The following is a 23,301-nucleotide window of genomic DNA, read 5'->3' as shown; positions in this document are numbered from 1 at the left end:
AATACGCTGGACTCATAAATTATGTGTCCGGTGTATTTTCTGATCACCCCTCGTCGCCAAATATCACAATATTTTTTGTGGAATTTTGTCTGATATAAGAAGGCAGCGAATTCTGGTGACAGATCCGCTATAAATATTCACTTTGCGAACTTGAAGTTTTAACAGAGATTTGTTACATGGGTGAAGTTGATGCATCATTTCCACGTTCCTTTTATTTTCTTTTGAAGACGTTTATTTCTTTCTGCCGGGATGCATTTTTCATGGGCATTATCTGTCTTTCGGAATGGATGTTTTCTTGGATTCTTTTCTCCGCTGAGCATAAAATGCGATCATTTTAGACAAAACTAAGACATTGTTCACGCTCTAATGTGGAGACTTGCTCAGACCGGCCTGCCGGATAATCCGGGCACACAGTTGTGCCTGCTGTATCTAAATAAAGCAGCCGTGCCAAGATAATTAACTCTGTATGGACCACTCTTCTACAGGTATAGCTTATGAATAAACCAAAAAAAGAAAAATAAATGGTGCTACACAATATCTCACAAATGTATCCAACGTTTATTAAATATAAAATACACAGGAAATTAATTAAAGTGCAGAATAATTCAATGAGGGCTAACAACAAATTACCCATGGCTATAGATAGTATATCATTGGTATTATCCTATACCTATTGCAATATATTCGTGGTTAGTATATACATCTATAAAAAGAATATAGGATACAAACTTGCATAATAATAATGTGGAGCCCTGTTAGGTGTGTAGCTGTATGTTTCACCCAGCTTCCTCTGGGGGCATGAAATATTTTGTAGCACCATTTACTTTTCTTTTTTAGTTTATCTATTGATATGCATTTCTTTTCAGCCCGATACCTTTGGCAATAGGAATATTGGTTGGTTTTTCAATGGTATAGCTTATGCAGACTTTAAAGCTGGTAATTCTGCATGTATGTTTTACTGTATCTCTAGCCGTGAACCTTTTTCAACATTACTAAAGATCCATGAATGTCAAGTCTTTAACTATTTACTAAACTACTTCAGGACACATGAGCAATAAAGACTACAAGTACAATAACACATACAATGTCATCGTCCCTGACCAGGTTTGCCTACTAAGGAGATGGCAAAGTCCAATTATACTCCCTTCGTCAACTTTCTACATGGAACTGCCTCACACATTTTTATATAAGATGGTTTGAGATGTAAAGACTATACTAGATAACTGTCAAATGGTCATTTGGCCGACAGCTATCTCTCCCTACTTGGCCGAGTGCTCCTATGTTCTCTAATTCGCGTAGTAAAAAAAAGAATCGGCCATTTTAAATTGTTGGGGAATAGTCAAGAGGCCCCGATATAAGTTGGACTTTTGACCTATCCCTCCGATATCGACGGGTTCAGCCAACTTTAGTCTAATGTGTATGAGAGCCTTAAGTAACAGCATTCCCATAATATCCCTGGTGGTCTAGAGTGACTTAGAGATTAGCACATACTGTGCCTGATGTCCCACAGGATTGGTATACATTATCCATAGAGGTCTTGGGTGACTTTATGTTTATCTAATAAACCTGCAAGTCTAGGGTGATTTAGTGGTTTACATTTAATATTACACAATTATTTAGGCACTTATTAACGTGACTAGATGGTGGCCCGATTCTAACGCATCGGGTATTCTAGAATATGCATGGCCACATAGTACAGTGGGGCAAAAAAGTATTTAGTCAGTCAGCAATAGTGCAAGTTCCACCACTTAAAAAGATGAGAGGCGTCTGTAATTTACATCATAGGTAGACCTCAACTATGGGAGACAAACTGAGAAAAAAAAATTCAGAAAATCACATTGTCTGTTTTTTTATCATTTTATTTGCATATTCTGGTGGAAAATAAGTATTTGGTCAGAAACAAAATTTCATCTCAATACTTTGTAATACATCCTTTGTTGGCAATGACAGAGGTCAAACGTTTTCTGTAAGTCTTCACAAGGTTGCCACACACTGTTGTTGGTATGTTGGCCCATTCCTCCATGCAGATCTCCTCTAGAGCAGTGATGTTTTTGGCTTTTCGCTTGGCAACACTGACTTTCAACTCCCTCCAAAGGTTTTCTATAGGGTTGAGATCTGGAGACTGGCTAGGCCACTCCAGGACCTTGAAATGCTTCTTACGAAGCCACTCCTTCGTTGCCCTGGCGGTGTGCTTTGGATCATTGTCATGTTGAAAGACCCAGCCACGTTTCATCTTCAATGCCCTTGCTGATGGAAGGAGGTTTGCACTCAAAATCTCACGATACATGGCCCCATTCATTCTTTCATGTACCCGGATCAGTCGTCCTGGCCCCTTTGCAGAGAAACAGCCCCAAAGCATGATGTTTCCACCACCATGCTTTACAGTAGGTATGGTGTTTGATGGATGCAACTCAGTATTCTTTTTCCTCCAAACACGACAAGTTGTGTTTCTACCAAACAGTTCCAGTTTGGTTTCATCAGACCATAGGACATTCTCCCAAAACTCCTCTGGATCATCCAAATGCTCTCTAGCAAACTTCAGACGGGCCCGGACATGTACTGGCTTAAGCAGTGGGACACGTCTGGCACTGCAGGATCTGAGTCCATGGTGGCGTAGTGTGTTACTTATGGTAGGCCTTGTTACATTGGTCCCAGCTCTCTGCAGTTCATTCACTAGGTCCCCCCGCGTGGTTCTGGGATTTTTGCTCACCGTTCTTGTGATCATTCTGACCCCACGGGGTGGGATTTTGCGTGGAGCCCCAGATCGAGGGAGATTATCAGTGGTCTTGAATGTCTTCCATTTTCTAATTATTGCTCCCACTGTTGATTTCTTCACTCCAAGCTGGTTGGCTATTGCAGATTCAGTCTTCCCAGCCTGGTGCAGGGCTACAATTTTGTTTCTGGTGTCCTTTGACAGCTCTTTGGTCTTCACCATAGTGGAGTTTGGAGTCAGACTGTTTGAGGGTGTGCACAGGTGTCTTTTTATACTGATAACAAGTTTAAACAGGTGCCATTACTCCAGGTAATGAGTGGAGGAAAGAGAAGACTCTTAAAGAAGAAGTTACAGGTCTGGGAGAGCCAGAAATCTTGATTGTTTGTTTCTGACCAAATACTTATTTTCCACCATAATATGCAAATAAAATGATAAAAAAACAGACAATGTGATTTTCTGTATTTTTTTTTCTCAGTTTGTCTCCCATAGTTGAGGTCTACCTATGATGTAAATTACAGACGCCTCTCATCTTTTTAAGTGGTGGAACTTGCACTATTGCTGACTGACTAAATACTTTTTTGCCCCACTGTATATTGCCCAGCCACGTAGTATATTGCCCAGTGAGGTAGTATACAGCACAGAGCCACGTAGTATATTGCACAGCAACATACGTAGTATATTGCCCAGTGACGTAGTATATTGCCCAGCCACGTATGTCACAGGTTAAAAAATAAAAAATAAACATATACTCACCTTCCGAGGGGCCCCTTGTAGTTCTGTCGCCTGTGTGCGGTGCAGGCGGCAGCTTCCGGTCCCAGGGTGTGATGACGTCACGGTCACATGACCGTGACGTCATGGCAGGCCCTTCTCGCAGACCATCCTTGCCAACGGAACCTGACGCTTGCATGGACCGGTCACCGCAGCATCGCGAGGAGCGGGAAAGGCGGCGGAAGGTGAGTATATAATGATTATTTATTTTTTTGTATTATTTTTAACATTAGATGTTTTACTATTGACGCTGCATAGGCAGCATCAATAGTAAAAACTTGGTCACACAGGGTTAATAGCGGCGGTAACGGAGTGAGTTACCCGCGGCATAACGTGGTCCGTTACCGCTGGCATTAACCCTGTGTGAGCGGTGACTGTGGGGAGTATGGAGCAGGCGCCGGGCACTGACTGCAGGGGAGTAGGGAGGGACTAATCGGACTGTGGCCGTCGCTGATTGGTTGTGGCAGCCATGACACGCAGCTGGCGAGACCAATCAGCAACTTGGATTCCATGACAGACAGAGGCCGCGACCAATGAATATCCGTGACAGACAGACAGACGGAAGTGACCCTTAGACAATTATATATATAGATTAGCTTGATGAATTTATTAATAGTGCAATTTCTTTTGCCAAAATTTTGTGCAATGTGGCTAATTTTAGGGACTTTTCATCAAACCAGGATACTGTTAATCTAAGCCACAACACTTGCCTAATACATCTGAAGAAAGGCATGTACACCGTTTTTTTCACACAAATTGAGGCAGAATTCCGGATCGTTTAGCTGAATAAATCTGCTGCAATGTTTTCGCCTGAGTTACTCAGGGGTGGGGCTTTGGATACTAAATAAACTCCCCCTAGGTTTGTTCATGTCTACATTACAGTGGAATTGGCTATCGCTATGTTTGGTCACATTCATGTGTTGTGATAATAGACTCTTACAGTATTATTAGTTTAAATTGATATCCTGAACTGGGCGTTGGTGAGTTTCAGGGACTGGATATGAATTGACTTCTGAATTCTAGTGCTGAAGAGGTCCGCATTTCATCTAGTGGGCACTTCTGACCAGGTAATTGCAGTATCAGGTATTGGTCATAGTCCATGAGCCTTGAGTGCGGGAACAAGACTGCAGAGGTTATTTGAGATTGTTTCCCATGGGCGATGATGTTGCGTCCAAGATACATGACCGGTAGTAACCTGTGAAGCCTCGATCTCGTGGTCATGGCTCACAGCAATGAAGTGACAGCAAGAAAGAGACTGCAGAGGTTACGCAAGGTCATTTCTCACAGGAGATGACGTTACGCCCCTGAGAAATGACCGCAAGTGACCGCGGGTCTCACGGTAGCTCGAATACTGAACTGGTGAGTGCCGGAGTGCCGAGTGCCAAACTGCAGTCGCTCATCAGTCTGGCGCTGGCATTGTGCAGCATGAGAACCAGCTGCTATGAACTCAGGTGACTGCTATGAAGTAAGGTTACTGCAGGTCATAGGCCGGGTCACACAGAGCTTACCGTGAGAACCGTCGCCTGTGACCTGCGGTAACCTTAATTACATCACCGCTCGTCACTGCAGCTTTGTCTTCACGCTAAGCTCAGTGGATGTAACAGAGCCGGCGATTGCCTCGGGACGTCATCATGGATTAACAGCGGACAGGTGAGGACTACTTTGATTTTTTATGTTTATGTTAATAAATGGTTAAACCAGGGAATGTGTGGGGGATTCTTTATTAAAAAAAAAAGTTTATTCCTGTGTGTATTTTTTATTTTAACTTATTGGTTTAGTAATGAGGGTGTCTGATAGACACCTCTCCATTACTAACCTATGGGCTTGATGTCAGTTGACATTACAAAGCCGACATCAACCCCATAAACCATTGCCCCGCTTAACAACGCACAAGTGCAAACGGGAAGAGCCAAGGTTAAGCGCCATAATTGGGGCCTCTAATGGATATGCCATTTCTGGGGCGGTTGAAGGCTGGTGGACTGAAGTCTGGTGTTATTAATCTGGAAGGAGGCCAATATCCATGGCCCCTTCCCAGCCTATTAAGATCAGCCCGCAGCTATCTTCTTTCCACATTTGTTTGCAGGGCAATTGTCCTGCTCTTACCCCCATTTTGCTTCCTTTTGCAGCCCCAAAGCCCTTACTACGACCACTTCACAGCCATTTTATAGTACAAACGGTTGGGTCCCCATTGACTTCTATTGGATTTGGGGTCAAGTTCAACTTCCGTGGGTTCGCTCATCCTTGATGCCTCTATGTCCATTTATTGGTGAATTCACTTGTAAATATCATGCCATTAAATATCTTATTCATAGTATTGATGAGAAGGGACTAAATTATGAGCTGCAAGATGGGGAAGGAGACTGATTATGTCCAGACATACAAATAGCAGCACAGAGGGGGGGTCACATGGAAGCAAATAATTAAGAAAAGGATTGTTTTTATTCTACAAAATTGTAAATTACTTTTAAAACAACTCATAACAGCCTTTAAGCAATTGTGAGGTTGAAAATAACCCCTGTAAAAGGAACATTCCAAGCAAGAACTGGTACACTGTGATATGCCTAGTGTGGGGCCTGAGAGGGCAGTGCATGATATGGGATTCTGTCTTTGGTGTGTCATGAAATCTTGTGTCATACTGCGTCCCCCTCGAGTCCCCCTGGACTAGGCATAGCACAGTGTATAAGAATAACTGGAGTATTCCTTTAAGACTTCTACATGCCCTGCCAAATATTTTGGTCTGCAAGCTAGGAACATTAAAAATGCTGATTTTTACATGGTAGTTGGTGTTTGAGGTCTGCACAGAGGATTGTCCAAGGCCTATTGGCACTTAGAATTGATTTCCTCTGCCAGCAAATGATGGGTAAGCATTAGCGTGGTTGGTGGTATCATTTTTACAGTCGCAGGAACAGAGTCTAGAAGATTAGATTTGTACAGGAATAACTTTTGCCTTTTTATGATACCCCAGCTAAGATTTTTCCAAATAATGATCACATAAAATGGTGTATATCATCATAAATCAGTCCTGGCTCGAGTATAATACACATGGTACAGGAACCGCATTGCTGAAAACTTTTTCCCATAGCCACGCTTCTTCCGTGGTGGACCCTCTGCAGGAGTAACCGTTTGCAAACTTCACTTTCAAGGAATATTTGCAAGAGCCTGAGAGGTTTGCCCAGTCTTCTGTGGCTCTGGTTGGTCTGCCCTTAATTCAGGAGAGAGGGGACAGAATAGTCGTAATCAAAGTAAGCCCTTATTATAACCCAACACCGGGCAGAAAGGCATGATGATTGCTTCCCCTTCCCACCTTTGGGCCAATTACCCACTGTTTGCTAACAATGCAGTTCTTTTACAGAAGGGAGCCACACACAGGGTCTTACCAACTTATAGCAAGGGAATGAAACCAAGGTGGTCTGGGCCCTTTGGTCTGGGACGGTGTTTCCCCGTCCTCTATGGTCCTTTCTGTGGTTAAGTATCTTCATCATACATTTGTCATATTTTCTCTTCTGCCACCATTTTTTCCACATAAATAAAGGAGTTTCCAGTGCTGCTAGACGTCATAGTGTCCTCCTTGATTCCTCTTTGATTGCCAGAAGTCATCTAGGTGGTGCTCATGATCCGAGAAGTCATGGGGTCCTCCTTGATTCCTCTTTGATTGACAGAAGTCATCTAGATGGTGCTCATGATCCGAGAAGTCATGGGGTCCTCCTTGATTCCTCTTTGATTGACAGAAGTCATCTAGGCGGTGCTCATGATCCGAGAAGTCATGGGGTTCTCCTTGATTCCTCTTTGACATCCCAGAGGATGATTTTGGCTTAGCCAATGGTGACGTCAGAAGCTTGGTGTGATGTCAATTCAGGTGGACTGGGCATGAATGTCGATGACTCTTTTGTCCTTTAGCGTCACCCAGATGACTCCTGGTACGTAATTTGCCAAAAAGCGCTTGTCCTTTATTAACTTTCTGCATAATAGTAAATATTGCTTTAACCACAAAACTCTGCTGACAGGTTCCCTTAAAAAGGTGCATGTGATGAAGGTCTTCAATATTGACAGCATATACTATACAGATTAAGGAAATATTGGCAGCAGCAGTGAATGAATGTACTGATCTTGTGGGAGGCAGCTTAAAAGATTGGGCATGTTGAAATCCAGCTGCCCAAACCTAAACACCTGGACCTAGAAGAAAGTTAGGAGTCCTCCATGGACATTAGATTATCAGATGGTCCTGCTGAAATCGATTACCAAATGTGTATAGCCAACTTTGATTTTAGGGGTGGTGAGAACCTTTGCAGAGATTCCCCCAACACAGATCCTAACAGTGTGCTGAGTCAACCCACGTACCAGGTGCAAAAAGGTGATGTAGTGTCCAACGGAAGGGCCTCCTCTTTGGAGCTTGATGGTTCACCACTATTTACGCTACGTATGCCACAATTTTTCATATTAAAGACAACTAGATTTCTGATCTCGTATTACATTTTCATTGCCTTTTCCTTTCCCTTTAGATCTGTCTCAATCGCCAGTGTCAGAACATCAGCGTATTTGGCGTCCACGACTGTGCAGTTAAATGCCACGGACACGGAGTAAGTTTTCCAATCCAGGGTTTTTAGATGTTTGGCAGGATGGACGGATAATTGGAAAGTGGTGCCCGCTGAATGATAGCAATGTTTCTCTGCACATTTAATCATGGGACACACTCACTTATCACATTTGGCTATTATAAGCAAATGATTAACTGGAGCCGAGTAATGAAATGATAACGTGACAATGGAAGGGCTCGCACTGCTACAACACGATAATTTCCATATAATGCTAATATGGATGCTGATAAGAAGTTACACTCTCATAATGGAGCTGGTTGCATTTTCTTTTTTCTACAGCTTATCTTTTCATTCTCCAAAACTCTTTGAGAGTGTATGCCCTTGAGTCTCCTATGAAGCTTCTCTATAGGAGGAGCAGGGCATACGTAGACGAGAGGGTGCCCAAAGCCGAGGCCAAACTTATTATGGTGCCAGGTTTTGCCAACAAGGACAAATGGGCTTTTTTTCATGACCCATTGTCTAATATTCCGCTTTGTTTGCTAATAATGCAGCTGCCTTCTAGAGAAATTATGACCAACAAAGACTAGCCTCAAAGGGCGTAACTATTGTGGGAACATGGGTTGCAGTTACACCATAATCCCGAAGCCTAGGGTACCAATAGGTACCTTTGGTCCATGGAAGAACACTAATTAGGACTTTTGCTACCTTGGGGCAAAGTTAGAGATTTTGCATTGGTATCCAAGAGCTTCATGTTACACCATCAACTAGACCTCCTCTCGCTCAATAGCAAGCATATTGTCTTCATTATATAGTTCATCAGAATTTACAACCCTATCTTAAGTGAGACAACCTCTTTACCATAGGGTGGCCAAAGGAAAACATTTCTTGTCGCCAACACTAATGGTTCTACCATATGGTCTACAAGTTACAGGTGGACAGAACGGTGGATCAATGGTCAACATTGTTGGGTTGGAACTTGCATGGAGTTTGCCTGTTTTTCTCCTGGGTCCAGTTTTCTCTAATACCCCAAACCTTTCTGATTGATAGGGCCCCTAGTATAGATTTTACATAAGGACCCAGGAGCTTCAATTTATACCCATACTTAAGTTCTTTTCAGGTCTAGTTCTTCTCGTTCCCGGTGAGGATGAAGGTCCATACACACAAACAGAATGAATACAGCATTTACTCCAAGGTATTAAAATGCTTTTGCGTGAAATGAAGCGCGTGCATTAAATACCGGATTAAACGGAATAGTTGAATATGTTTGAGTAATAGAAAAGTGGAATAGCGTTCCATATAGCTAATAAATAAATATGGAGAAAATAACTTAAAAGTCATTTCAGGGACCACATGCTGAGCAGGTGAGCACCACACTGTCTTGGTTGACTTTGAAGCAAATTTCTCATCATGGCATGTAGCGTATATTTTGGAAATTCATATTTTACTCTCAATTTAGATGTTCCTTTTTGCATAAATGCTAAACTATAGTAAGGAGAGCTTACTGCAGAGTACCAGGAAAGAAAGAAACGGTAAACAAGACGTTATGTATTGTATTAATAGGAGGAAATCGGCAAAGAACAAAAAGTGAAATTTGTCTATAAAAATCGTATTGATAGTTTATGCATAGAAATCATATCATACATAAAACATGGCAGAGCACCACAGGTCAGAGCCCAAGACCTAGTGCCAGAATGTGTCCCAATGGTCTGACGCAATGCATCACCTTCTCCTCCTCTACAATGACTGATACCACCTCTATATACAATAGATAACACAGGATCCACCATTCACAATAGGTGATGTCACAGCTCACCTCCTCCTCCTCCTGTACAATGACTGATAAGACCTCTATATACAGTAGACACCTCAGGATCCACCATTCACAATATGTGATGTCACAGCTCACCTCCTCCTCCTCTACAATGACTGATACCACCTCTATATACAATAGATAACACAGGATCCACCATTCACAATAGGTGATGTCACAGCTCACCTCCTCCTCCTGTACAATGACTGATAAGACCTCTATATACACTAGACACCTCAGGATCCACCATTCACAATATGTGATGTCACAGCTCAGATCCTCCTCCTGTACAATGACTGATAACACCTCTATATACAGTAGGTAACACAGGATCCACCATTCACACTAGGTGATGTCACAGCTCACCTCCTCCTCCTGTACAATGACTAATAACATCTCTATATACAGTAGATAACACAGGATCCACCATTCACAATAGGTGATGTCACAGCTCACCTCCTCCTCCTGTACAATGACTGATAAGACCTCTATATACACTAGACACCTCAGGATCCACCATTCACAATATGTGATGTCACATCTCACCTCCTCCTGTACAATGACTGATAACTCCTCTATATACAGTAGATAACACAGGATCCACCATTCACAATATGTGATGTCACAGCTCAGCTCCTCCTCCTGTACAATGACTGATAACACCTCTATATACAGTAGGTAACACAGGATCCACCATTCACACTAGGTGATGTCACAGCTCACCTCCTCCTCCTGTACAATGACTGATAACATCTCTATATACAGTAGATAACACAGGATCCACCATTCACAATATGTGATGTCACAGCTCACCTCCTCCTGTACAATGACTGATAACACCTCTATATACAGTAGATAACACAGGATCCACCATTCACAATAGGTGATGTCACAGCTCACCTCCTCCTCCTGTACAATGACTGATAACATCTCTATATACAGTAGATAACACAGGATCCACCATTCACAATATGTGATGTCACAGCTCACCTCCTCCTGTACAATGACTGATAACACCTCTATATACAGTAGATAACACAGGATCCACCATTCACAATAGATGATGTCACAACTCACCTCCTCCTCCTGTACAATGACTGATAACACCTCTATATACAGTAGATAACACAGGATCCACCATTAACAATAGGTGACATCACAGCTCACCTCCTCCTCCTGTACAATGACTGATAACCTCTATATACAGTAGATAACACAGGATCCACCATTCACAATTGGTGATGTCACAGCTCACCTCCTCCTCCTGTACAATGACTGATAACACCTCTATATACAGTAGATAACACAGGATCCACCATTCACAATAGGTGACATCACAGCTCACCTCCTCCTCCTGTACAATGACTGATAACCTCTATATACAGTAGATAACACAGGATCCACAATTCACAATAGGTGATGTCACAACTCACCTCCTCCTCCTGTACAATGACTGATAACACCTCTATATACAGTAGATAACACAGGATCCACCATTCACAATAGGTGATGGCACAGCTCACCTCCTCCTACTGTACAATGACTGATAACCTCTATATACAGTAGATAACACAGGATCCACCATTCACAATAGGTGATGTCACAGCTCACCTCCTCCTCCTCCTGTACAATGACTGATAACACCTCTATATACAGTAGATAACACAGGATCCACCATTCACAATAGGTGATGTCACAGCTCACCTCCTCCTCCTGTACAATGACTGATAACACCTCTATATACAGTAGGTAACACAGGATCCACCATTCACAATAGGTGATGTCACAGCTCACCTCCTCCTGTACAATAACTGATAACACCTCTATATACAGTGGATAACACAGGATCCACCATTCACAATAGGTGACATCACAGCTCACCTCCTCCTCCTGTACAATGACTGATAACCTCTATATACAGTAGAAAACACAGGATCCACCATTCACAATAGGTGATGTCACAACTCACCTCCTCCTCCTCCTGTACAATGACTGATAACACCTCTATATACAGTAGATAACACAGGATCCACCATTCACAATAGGTGATGTCACAGCTCACCTCCTCCTCCTTCTGTAAAATGACTGGAAACACCTCTATATACAGCAGATAACACAGGATCCACCATTCACAATAGGTGATGTCACAGCTCACCTCCTCCTCCTGTACAATGAATGATAACATCTCTATATACAGTAGATATCACAGGATCCACCATTCACAATAGGTGATGTCACAGCTCACCACCTCCTGTACAATGACTATTACCACCTCTATATACAATAGATAACACAGGATCCTCCATTCACAATAGGTGATGTCACAGCTCACCTCCTCCTCCTGTAAAATGACTGATAACACCTCTATATACAGTAGATAACACAGGATCCACCATTCACAATAGGTGATGTCACAACTCACCTCCTCCTCCTGTACAATGACTGATAACACCTCTATATACAATAGATAACACAGGATCCAGTAGTCACAACTCACCTCCTCTTGTACAATGACCTCTACACATCATAGAATAAGCATGAACATCTCCATTCTACAGGTTCCTGTGGTCCATGTGGCTTCTATAAAGCATGTATAAATGCTGTTAACCGCAACCGCAAGAGTACTGTACAGAAAAAAAAAAAAAAAATAAATAAAACAGAATGAAAAAAAGAAGGATATGTGCCAGTATCTGGTTTAAACTATTAAAAATAACACAGGTGATACCTTCCCTTTAAGGTTGTGCTCAGGCTCACAAATTAGGTATTTGCATCACAGGCAGAAGTGATCAAATATAGGTTTTAAATTACATTCTAGGCTAGATTCATTTTCTTGAGCAAATTTTTCATTAACATTTCAATGTTCTAACATTATAATTTTACTTCAAAGGCAGAAAAGTCTAAATGTAAAACGCAGATGAATAATTCCGACACTAGATAACGATATTAGAAAAGTCACTGTCTGTAGCCTGAGAAGTGGATCACGATCAACAAAATGGTCTGCAACCTGCACCCGTCCAGCTGTTAAAGAGCCACTCTGGCGTTTTATTTTTGCCTCAACCTTTAGCAGTTAGCAGTGTGTGTACAGTAAGTGCATTACAATGAGTAGTGGTTGCCGTCTTCTGCCGTTTCAAGCGCTGCTCCGATACTCTTCTGAATCATATGTCTGCCACTGTGACCATCCGGCTCACACAACGTCTTCTGCGTGGACCACAATTCATTTTCTCAATGTAAATCTATGAGACTCCGAACAAGGCTAACATTAAGAAAGGAATTAATCATCTGGGGTTTGAGCCGGTAAGAAAGAGCAAAGAGCTGTGGTCACCTGTTGCCGCAGAGGCACGGTGCAGTGATGGAAACGGTAGAAAACAGCAACCGGTAAGTATCTTACTACACATACATTACAGAAAGGGCAATAAAAAAAAACTCCAAAGTTGGCCTTTAACTTACAGCTCCCAGGATATGCCGAGAGTTGGAATTAGCTACTGGTCGCAGACTACTGAAATTTTACTGAGGATATATGGGATCAAAACAGTTCCTTAAAAATACACAAACATGTGAACAGCTCCATAGACTATAACAAGTACGAGTTCTATCCGTGAAAAGCACAGATAACAATCGTGTGTGGAAAAACTAGCATAAGAATGGGGCCTTGATCAATAAAAAACGGACAGCACTCAGGTGACACATAGATGGTTTCTGGGTGTTATCCATTTTTTCCATGGACCCATTCACTTTAATGGGCCACAAATGTAAATTTTCAATGAGTAAAAACATGGAGAATATTTATATTAAGCACAGATGTCTGAATAACGCCTTAGTGAGACTGTTCTTCAGCATGATTACAGTAGGTTCATATGTTCCGGATTTGCTGCAAAATTTTCAACCCAAATCCAAAGGAAGTCACAGATGAATCCAAAGTGGCAAAACTGCAAGAAATACTGAGGATTTTAGGCAAATTTTATTGCATTTTTTGTTGCCAACTCCCTAAATTAAAATATATATTATATACATCCATCCCCTGACACTTCTGTAGTGATGCTAGCCTGATCTTCTGCTGGTTTTAGACCTCACAGGACGGTGCGCTGTTACATGTGACGGCTGAAGCTTGTGACCAGTGACAACACTTTATCACTGGAGGACGGTGAGACAGAGACCGGCGGGGAATCAGGGTAGTGTTATTACACCGTGGGTGCTGGTGCGTATAATGGGGGAGGTTTATTTTAAGCAGTCCATAGTGAAGAATCCAAAAGAAAATCTACACCAAAATTTGGTGGAGTTTGAGGGACAGAGCTACCAGAGGCCTCCTCAATCCCTGACTGTCTGTCTACAGAAGGAGAAGGCAATCTGCAAAGGTTTGGGATCTGATACGGCATAAGCAACAGTTCTGAATGTGTTCCATTGAAATTCTACACTCGCATGAATTAATATTAATATAGATTTTTTGCATTTTCAAGGTTTGCAATAATAAGAAGAATTGTCACTGTGAAGCTGAATGGGCGCCTCCGTACTGTGACATGCCAGGCTATGGTGGTAGTGTGGATAGCGGACCTATGAGAGCTTCAGGTTTGTGACTTTTGTGCTATCGTTTGTACATGGACAGTAGATTTTGGTGGATGGACCCAATCGGAATTAGTAGGTTCCATAGGAAGGGTCCCTAGCTGCCTTCTCTCCACCCCGCTCTACATAGGTCTTTCCCATAAATAAGTAGAGACCTGTTAATCAACGGAGCGGTGCAGCCGGCTGGTGTCCACACTGGACTAGTCAAGTCTCTCCCAATGGTTCCCGGCCGGCTCTTCAAACTATGTTTTTTTCTGAAACATTTCAGAGACAAAAATACAGTACCGGGCTGCAGTACCGCAGTCAGGTTCAGATTCATGCTACCCAAAATTTGGGCTGTATGAATCTAATGACAGCTTCCCTTTAATGACTACTTACAGATATGTTCTCCTTACCTTTCCTCATGCGACTATCCTCGGGTAAGTCAGGCACAAGATTTTCTGCTTCGAAAAAAAAAAAAAGCAAAACATGATTTTGTGATACTCTGTTGGGAGATGTTGATGCTATATGTCGCTAAATGTGTCACCCCTGTTTTACAGATAAAAGAAGTTTAGTGACTGGTGTGTTGGTGACAATCGTCTTCATAACGGCTATCACCTTTATTATATACCTCAAAAGAAGGACTGTATTTAGATGGATTTTTGCAAATAAGAAGACCACCATTGAAAAATTAAGGTAAGTGACCACAATGGATGGGTTAATTCTTTCCAAAATTGTTGCATTGTAAAAAATATTGTAGTAACTGAACTGCTTTAGGTCTGAAGTATTAGGCCTCATGCTTGCACATAATATTCGGGACCGTGTTGTAATATGGCACCCATAGAAATATACTAGCCTATACTGTGCCTTTATGTGCTACAGTTGCACATTTGCACCAGGTAGAAATATACACTGCTCAAAAAAATAAAGGGAACACTTTAACAACGCAATGTAGCTCCAAGTCAATCACACTGTGAAATAAACATGTCCATTTGTGAAGCAACACTGATTGTGAATCAATTTCTCCTGCTGTTGTGCAAATGGAACAGACAACAGTTAGAAATGATCGGCAATTAGCAAGACAACCCTTATAAAGGAGTGGTTCTGCAGGGGGTGACCACGGATCATTTCTCTGTTCTCACGCTTTTTGGCTGTTGTTTTGGTCACTTTTGCAATTTGTCATTGATCTCACCTCTCGAGATACTGTACAGTAGCATGAGGTGGGTCTACAACCCACATAAGTTGCTCAGGTAGCTCATCCAGGTTGGCACATCAATGCGAGCTGTGGCAATAAGTGTAGCTGTGTCTGACAGCACAATGTCCAGAACCTGCAGCAGATACCAGGAGACAGGCCAGTACACCAGAAGACATGGAAGGGGCATAGGAGGGCAATAACCCAGCATCAGGACCGCTACCTCCTCTGTGCAAGGAGTAACAGGTGGAGCAGTGTCAGAGCCCTGCAAAATGACCTTTATGAGACCATTAACATCCACAAACTGTCAGAAAAAGACTTTATGAGGGTGCTATGAGGGCCTGTCGTCCATAAGTGGGTGTTGTACTTACAGCCCAATACCGTGCAGGGCGATTGGTATTTGCCAGAAAACACCAATATTAGTAGATTGGACATTGGCACCCTGTGCTCTTCACAAATGAGAGCAGGTTCACACTGAGCACATGTGACAGATGTGACAGAGTCTGGAGATGCCGTGGAGAGCCATCTGCTGCCTGCAACATCCTCCAGCATGACCGGTTTGGCCGTGTGTCAATAATGGTGCGGGGAGGCATTTCTTTGGAGGCCGCAGAGCCCTTCATGTGCTCACCAGAGGTAGCCTGACTGCTATTAGGTACCGAGATGAAATTCTCAGAACCCTTGTGAGACTATATGCAGACGCAGTAGGCCTTGGGTTCCTTCTGATGCTTGACAATGCCAGACCTCATGTGACTGAAGTGTGTTAGCGGTCCCTGCATGATGAAGGCATTGATGGACTGGCCCACCCGTTCCCCAGACCTGAATTCAATCAGGCACATCTGGGACATCTTGTCTCATTCCATCCACCCATGCCACATTGCACCACAGACTGTCCAGGAGTTGACTGATGCTTTAATCCAGGTCTGGGAGGAGATCCCCCAGGAAAACATCTGCCACCTCATCAGGAGCATGCCCAAGCATTGTAGGCATTTCATACAGGCACGTGGAGGCCACACACTACTGAGCATCATTTCCTTGTCTTGACTCTTGAGGCATTTCCACTAAAGTTGGATATAATAAATAATGTAATGTAATGTAATGAATAAACATATGCAGCTGGAATATTTCATTCAGTGATACCTAGGATGTGGTATTTTAGTGTTCCCTTTATTGTTTTTAGCAGTGTATATATTTATGGCAAGTAATAGGACCACTTTAATACTAAATTAGAAAAAATAAAGTAGGAGCAATTGTAGAATAAATAGTAATTAAAAAACGATAATTAAATTACAGCAGATTTCAGGGAGACGGCACAGAAGGCAAGCTTCTAGGCACATTTTATGCAGCGCGAAGCAACATGTCATAACAGATTTTCTTGTAAGAGGTGATACTCCGTCTGCAGGAGGGCTCCACCTACCAAGTGCCATTCATAATACTGGTGTCTTCTTATGTAATATAACTCAAAAGAGGCGGTGAAGTATACCAACAGCTAAACAAAGCAAACCATCAATATTAAAATTAATTATTTTTTATTGAAAAAAAATTTAAAAAATTGTATAAAAAGCCACATATCCATTATATATAAAAACATACCCCAAAGAGGGCAACACTGGCAGATCAATTAATATCAACTAACATTCAATTACCGTATACTTAAATAAGTGTTTGTGAATCCAACTAGTCACTTATGGGATACAAAATATGCATTCACATATGAATTACAATATCAACCGGTTCACCAAGTGCTGAAAGCATCCTTTTTGTTGATTTGGCAAGTAATCCATATATATACCTATATGTCCACACTATATCCCAGTGCAAACATTTGAACAATGCATGCTTCAAACATAGGAGATAAAGTAAAGTAACCTATTCAAAAAGATCTGTATTGAAAGTGCATGAGTGACATTACCTCCTTAGTTGGTGAAAAAAATGTGATGTCCGTGGTCTGCCAGTGAACCTCTGCACCCCGACGCGCGTCTTGCCCTTTTGCTTCTTCCGGATTATGCTTCTTATGGATTATTTGCCAAATCAACAAAAAGGATGCTTTCAGCACTTGGTGAACTGGTTGATATTGTAATTCATATGTGAATGCATATTTTGTATCCCATAAGTGACTAGTTGGATGCACAAACACATATTGAAGTATAATTGTATGTTATTTGATATTAATTGATCTGCCAGTGTTGCCCTCTTTGGGGTATGTTTTTGTGTATAATGGATATGTGGCTTTCTATACAATTTTTTAAAAATGTTTCAATAAAAAATAATTAATTTTAATATTGATGGTTCGCTTCATTTAGGTGGTGGTATACTTCACCGCCCCTCATTTAGGTGGTGGTATACTTCACCACCCCTTTTGCGTTGTATTTGCTATTTAGAAGTGCCATTTGGTATATTTTGGGACACTGATTAAAATTGTGTCTTCTTAAAATAGGATTTTGGCCACACTCGGGCTTCGGAGCTTGGGTGTGCCTGCATCGTGTCCACCACCTGTTCTCCCGCGTTCCACCTTTTGCTGAATTCTTTGGGTAGAAATTTCTCACTATTTGGAAGATCCTTTAATTCCGCTGTCAGTGAATGGAAAGATTTGGTGGAAGCTACAAAGGCTTCAGGATGTGAATAAGAATGTTTCCATTCAAGGAAAGCAAGCATAGATTAAAAACAGTGTTTATGTCCATGGTGCTAAAATGAATGGCTGGATCAGATAAGAACCTGACAGCTGATTCATGCTGCGTGAACCATATGGGGGGAGGGGTGACCACGATAAAAGTGTCAGGTGGGTAAAGTGAGGGTCAGACACTCCTCAACATTCACATTGCAACACCAAGAAGGAAAACTTGGCGATTGATGGAAATCACAGGATGAGTAGACGTGCTACTGATATGCAAATGATGAAAAAATGGACAGTAAATTTTCAAAACATCTCAATTTATTCAGTATGGAGTATGAGTGGCACTTACAGCCTCGGCTGCTATCAATGAGGATAGTAATGGTTGTCTGAGGATTGTTCTGCCATACAGATTGCACTGAGCAGCCTGCGTAGCCTAAATGGCGACCATGGCCTGCTGCGTCTCCAGACTTGTCTCCCATCAAGCACATCTGGGACATCATTGGTCAGCAGGGGACCTTGCTGCCCAAGTGACTAATCCAAGAGGTTGGTCATCAGCGCTTCTCCCTGACCTGATCCCTTTGAGTGACAGATACACTCACATACATATTGGAAGAAACCAATTACTCTAGGGGAGCCGATCAGGGGAAAACATACCCACTGAAATGATGGAGCCAGACTCTAATTTATACTTCCCATGGCTTTGGCAATGTGAATCAGCTGTCAGGTTCCCTTTCCAGGCTATGTGCACCATCGCACAGACTATTTTTTATTGTTCATTCGCTTCTTAAATGCAAAGTAAAGCTACCATTTTCTTGCTGCAGAGCGTCTGTACTTGATTTAGCTGAGTAATTTACAAAAATATCACAAATATGTCAGATCTCCTGCTTCTGATGACTCTCTCTGCTTTCCCCTCACTTTTCTCAGTATTAGGCCGGAGACACACTGCTGCGAGATACGGCCGAGTCTCGCTGGTTAAAAGCAAGCTGTGGCACCTGCACTCCGGAGCGGAGCGTGCAGCTGCATAGCAATACATGGAGCTGCACGCTCCGCTCTGGAGTGCCGGTGCCACAGCTTGCTTTTAACCAGCGAGACTCGGCCGCATCTCGCAGCAGTGTGTCTCCGGCCTTAGAGATAGTAGCAGGTTGAAGGTTGAACACAGATCTCCAAAATGTGGAGAGGGGGAGAAAGCATGTGCAGTCTCAGGGAGGGCAGAGGAAACTGTCTACAGAAAATGAGGACACATAAAGAGGAAATACGTGTACCTGTGCTGATATATGAGGCCGGACCCTAGATACACACCAAAATTACATCCAGCCTGAAAATAAAACTGATGTAATATAATTTTAATAACTAAAGGTAACAACATATGAAAAAAAAAAAAAAAAATCCTGATCTACGTTGTTTATTGCCATTAAGGGTTAGATATAAATTAAAAAATAATTGGCGCGTCATAGAACTGTTCTGCTGAATCAGAACAAGTATATTTTTCCACAATGAGATTTCCAACCATTCCTAAGGAAAAAATATGTCAGCAGTCCCTGAAATCTCAAGAGATTACCACTTACGAGCATCAAGCAGACACATTTATATTTCCTAAATATTCAGATGTACAAGTTCCGCACACCGCGATGTTCCACATTTAAATGTTCCAAACCACCCATTTGATCAGAGATCTGACCTGACCCCTAAATTAATCAGTCCCAAGATCAAAACTCTATATTAATCAGACCCCAGAATTAATCAGACCCAAGAATAAACTTCAAGATAATCAAACCCCAGATCAGATCCCTAATCAGACCCCAAATCAGAACTCCATATTAATCAGATCTCTGAATTAATAAAATAATCACACTCCTGAATTTACCCATACATATTACTCCATATCAGACCCCTCAAAATAATCAGACCCTTGAATTAACCAGACCCCAGATCAGACTCATCAATGAACGAGAAGGTAAGTGCAGATGAGTGTAGTATTTTCGGTCCAAATGCAATCCGACAAAACATCAGATCGCACTTGGATCAATGTTATTCTATGGGGCCGCGTACGTGTCCGATTTTTTCCTCAAACCGAGTCCGAGCTTGAAATTGAATTTCGAATAATATTTGCCACCACATTAAGGCTGGGTTCAGGCGAGCGCTTGAAAAATTGTCCGATTTACATTAAAAAAGGGCAATTTTCATCCGTATTGTCATTGCGCACCATCCGTATGTCCATTTTTGACATCCGTAAGGTATCTGTTTTTACATCTGCAGTAAATAACATTTTCTAGGTGAAATGCTGTTTTCTAGGTCAGTAATAGAAATATATCTGTAAAATTCAGATGCAGCACGGATGATCCATACAGGATCCGATTTTTTTTTCTAATAGACTTGAAATAATAGGGCACGCTGCAATTTATTTTTGTGTGAATTGCCATTTCAACAGCCCTAATCAATAACATCGGTCACTGTGCCATCCACTGACGAATGGCATGCCATATTCGATAAATTTGTAGCAAAAAAAACCTGCAAAAATATAGTTTGCACGGTTCCAGCGATATTCCCAGCTAACCCTTGAAGAAAGCCTAGTCAACTGATCTGTCGCCTCCATTTTTGAGACGGTTATTGTTCAGGCCCTGGATTCATTAGATCGGTCTCTTGGGTGTTATTTCCACAGATTGCAGAAGCTAATTTACCAGGCTAGTGGCTTCCAAAAAAAAAAATAAAAATCAATATTTATTTTCAGTCCTGCAAGAGTATTTGATCATTTTTTACTCCCGTTGTTTGCGAGGGTGAATAAAAATGAAGAGACCCTTCACTGTGCCATTCCCGGAGTGAAGCTCTTCTGTGTTGCATTCAATTATTTATATTGCAGGTCAGCGAGTCCATCAAGAGCCGGCCGCCCAAATGAAGCTAATGAAGAATATAGCACAAAGCTGTGCAAACAACTGCTGAGCAAGTCCTTGCAGGTCCAGGAGGTGAGTGTGACCTCCATACTTATTGCTGATGTGCGTCATGTAATATACCGGCGGCGGTCTATAAAAGTAAAATAATCCAACTTCTGGAGGCGTTATATAAATGTAATAGTGTGATGCTGATCATCCTACCAAACTGCTGCTGACAATCTACAAGAGCAAAATAGGAAACATAAAAAAGACCCAACAAAAATTTAAGCAACATTTTAAATCTCAAGTCATCTCTTCAGAAATGCACATAATCCTAATGTCACAAAATAGGACAAGTTACAGACCAATCATCAATTACATACGGGGCAAACAGCAGGAGAGCAGAAGATGATACGTAGGCCAAAATAGATATAAAAATAAAAAGACTTTATTGGAATAATATACAAAACAACAAGTGAAAAGGTGGATACGACCACAGTGCATATGTACAATCAGAAAAAACGGGATGACGAAGGCTTTGCCGAAACGGGCGTCGGGGTGATGTGTGACCGCTGGCTTCCTGTTGTGCCCCTTTGGTGACCGTCCCTGGCGATCCATTACACTGATATTTGGGTATGCTATACTATTTTTACTGATTCGCTGGTGGTACTTCTTTAGACCTAGTATAGGCCTGTACACCTATTCATTTATGTATCAGGGGCCTTCAGTATGATTCATATTCGTGTGTATCCATATGCATGATTGCATTCCTATCATGGGATTAATAGTATTTATTGCGTAATAGCCATGGTCTACCAATCCCGTTTTTTCTGATTGTACATATGCACTGTGGTCGTATCCACCTTTTCACTTGTTGTTTTGTATATTATTCCAATAAAGTCTTTTTATTTTTATATCTATTTTGGCCTACGTATCATCTTCTGCTCTCCTGCTGTTTGCCCCGAAGGGCAAAATAGGGCAAGCAAAGCCGATCAGAAAAAAAAATTGCTATGGTCCCATGTAACGGGCAACTGAAACGTGGCCATGCGGCAGAAAACTATATAAGAATGTTCAAGTCCATACGTATTTCAAAAATGTTTTTTTCTGGGGGGATTGATATTGATATTGGCTGCGTGATTTTGCGGGTTTGTCCGCAAAGAAGTCAATGAAAGTTGTACAGACTTGCATGTAAGAATTTATGCCTCTGCCACCCGGCAGCTGTTTTATGGGTCCTCATTATCATAAGAGCATGACTATATTTAATGCTGCAGTCACATGTCCACGTGATTCATGGACATGGACGTGGGTCTATTGACCTGAACGCAACACCCTCATAGGCATGTAAGGGGCTGCCAAGTTAGGGTCAGGAGACCTGCCAAATTAGGGTCAGGAGACCTGCCAAGTTAGGGTCAGGAGACCTGCCAAGTTAGGATCAGGAGATCTGCCAAGTTAGGATCAGGAGACCTGCCAAGTTAGGATCAGGAGACCTGCCAAGTTAGGGTCAGTAGACTTGCCAAGTAAGGGTCAGGAAACCTGCCAAGTTAGGGTCAGGAGACCTGCCAAGTTAGGGTCAGGAGATCTGCCAAGTTAGGATCAGGAGACCTGCCAAGTTAGGATCAGGAGACCTGCCAAGTTAGGATCAGGAGACCTGCCAAGTTAGGGTCAGTAGACCTGCCAAGTTAGGGTCAGGAAACCTGCCAAGTTAGGGTCAGGAAACCTGCCAAGTTAGGGTCAGGAGACCTGCCAAGTTAGGGTCAGGAGACCTGCCAAGTTAGGATCAGGAGACCTGTCAAGTTAGGATCAGGAGACCTGCCAAGTTAGGATCAGGAGACCTGCCAAGTTAGGGTCAGTAGACTTGCCAAGTTAGGGTCAGGAAACCTGCCAAGTTAGGGTCAGGAAACCTGCCAAGTTAGGGTCAGGAGACCTGCCAAGTTAGGGTCAGGAGACCTGCCAAGTTAGGGTCAAGAGACCTGCCAAGTTAGGGTCAAGAGACCTGCCAAGTTAGGGTCAAGAGACCTGCCAAGTTAGGGTCAGGAGACCTGCCAAGTTAGGGTCAGGAGACCTGCCAAGTTAGGGTCAAGAGACCTGCCAAGTTAGGGTCAAAAGACCTGCCAAGTTTGGGTCGGGAGACCTGCCACGTTAGGGTCAGGAGACCTGCCAAGTTAGGGTCAGGAGACCTGTCAAGTTAGGGTCAGGAGACCTGCGAACTGCCTATCAATCACAAAACAATACTTAGACCGCGACACAAAGATGTGTGAATCCAGCCTAA

General features: G+C 42.3%; 1 protein-coding gene and 1 long non-coding RNA gene across 3 annotated transcripts in view; one reads left to right on the top strand and one right to left on the bottom strand.

Annotated features, from left to right (window-relative positions):
- ADAM12 (ADAM metallopeptidase domain 12) overlaps nucleotides 1-23,301 on the top strand; it is a 679,455-nt gene that overhangs the window by 619,368 nt on the left and 36,786 nt on the right. The window contains exons 17-20 of the mRNA XM_077258380.1: nucleotides 7,981-8,058; nucleotides 14,281-14,389; nucleotides 14,923-15,058; nucleotides 21,023-21,125. Of these exons, the coding sequence (XP_077114495.1) occupies nucleotides 7,981-8,058; nucleotides 14,281-14,389; nucleotides 14,923-15,058; nucleotides 21,023-21,125 (426 nt within the window). The remainder of the gene's footprint in view (nucleotides 1-7,980; nucleotides 8,059-14,280; nucleotides 14,390-14,922; nucleotides 15,059-21,022; nucleotides 21,126-23,301) is intronic.
- On the bottom strand, nucleotides 81-14,828 carry LOC143769651 (uncharacterized). 2 transcript variants are annotated; one of them, XR_013214439.1, is made up of 3 exons: nucleotides 14,779-14,827; nucleotides 12,324-12,450; nucleotides 81-429 (listed from the first exon to the last, which is right to left on the bottom strand). It is a non-coding gene; the product is annotated as an uncharacterized LOC143769651 (long non-coding RNA). The 2 variants fall into 2 exon arrangements; XR_013214440.1 differs by lacking the exon at nucleotides 12,324-12,450 and having other exon boundaries at nucleotides 14,779-14,828.

This window comes from Ranitomeya variabilis, chromosome 4 (genome assembly GCF_051348905.1).
Source record: "Ranitomeya variabilis isolate aRanVar5 chromosome 4, aRanVar5.hap1, whole genome shotgun sequence".
Lineage (NCBI taxonomy): Eukaryota > Metazoa > Chordata > Amphibia > Anura > Dendrobatidae > Ranitomeya > Ranitomeya variabilis.
Note: the sequence above shows the minus strand (reverse complement) of the source record. Positions and strands in the feature narration are given on the sequence as shown.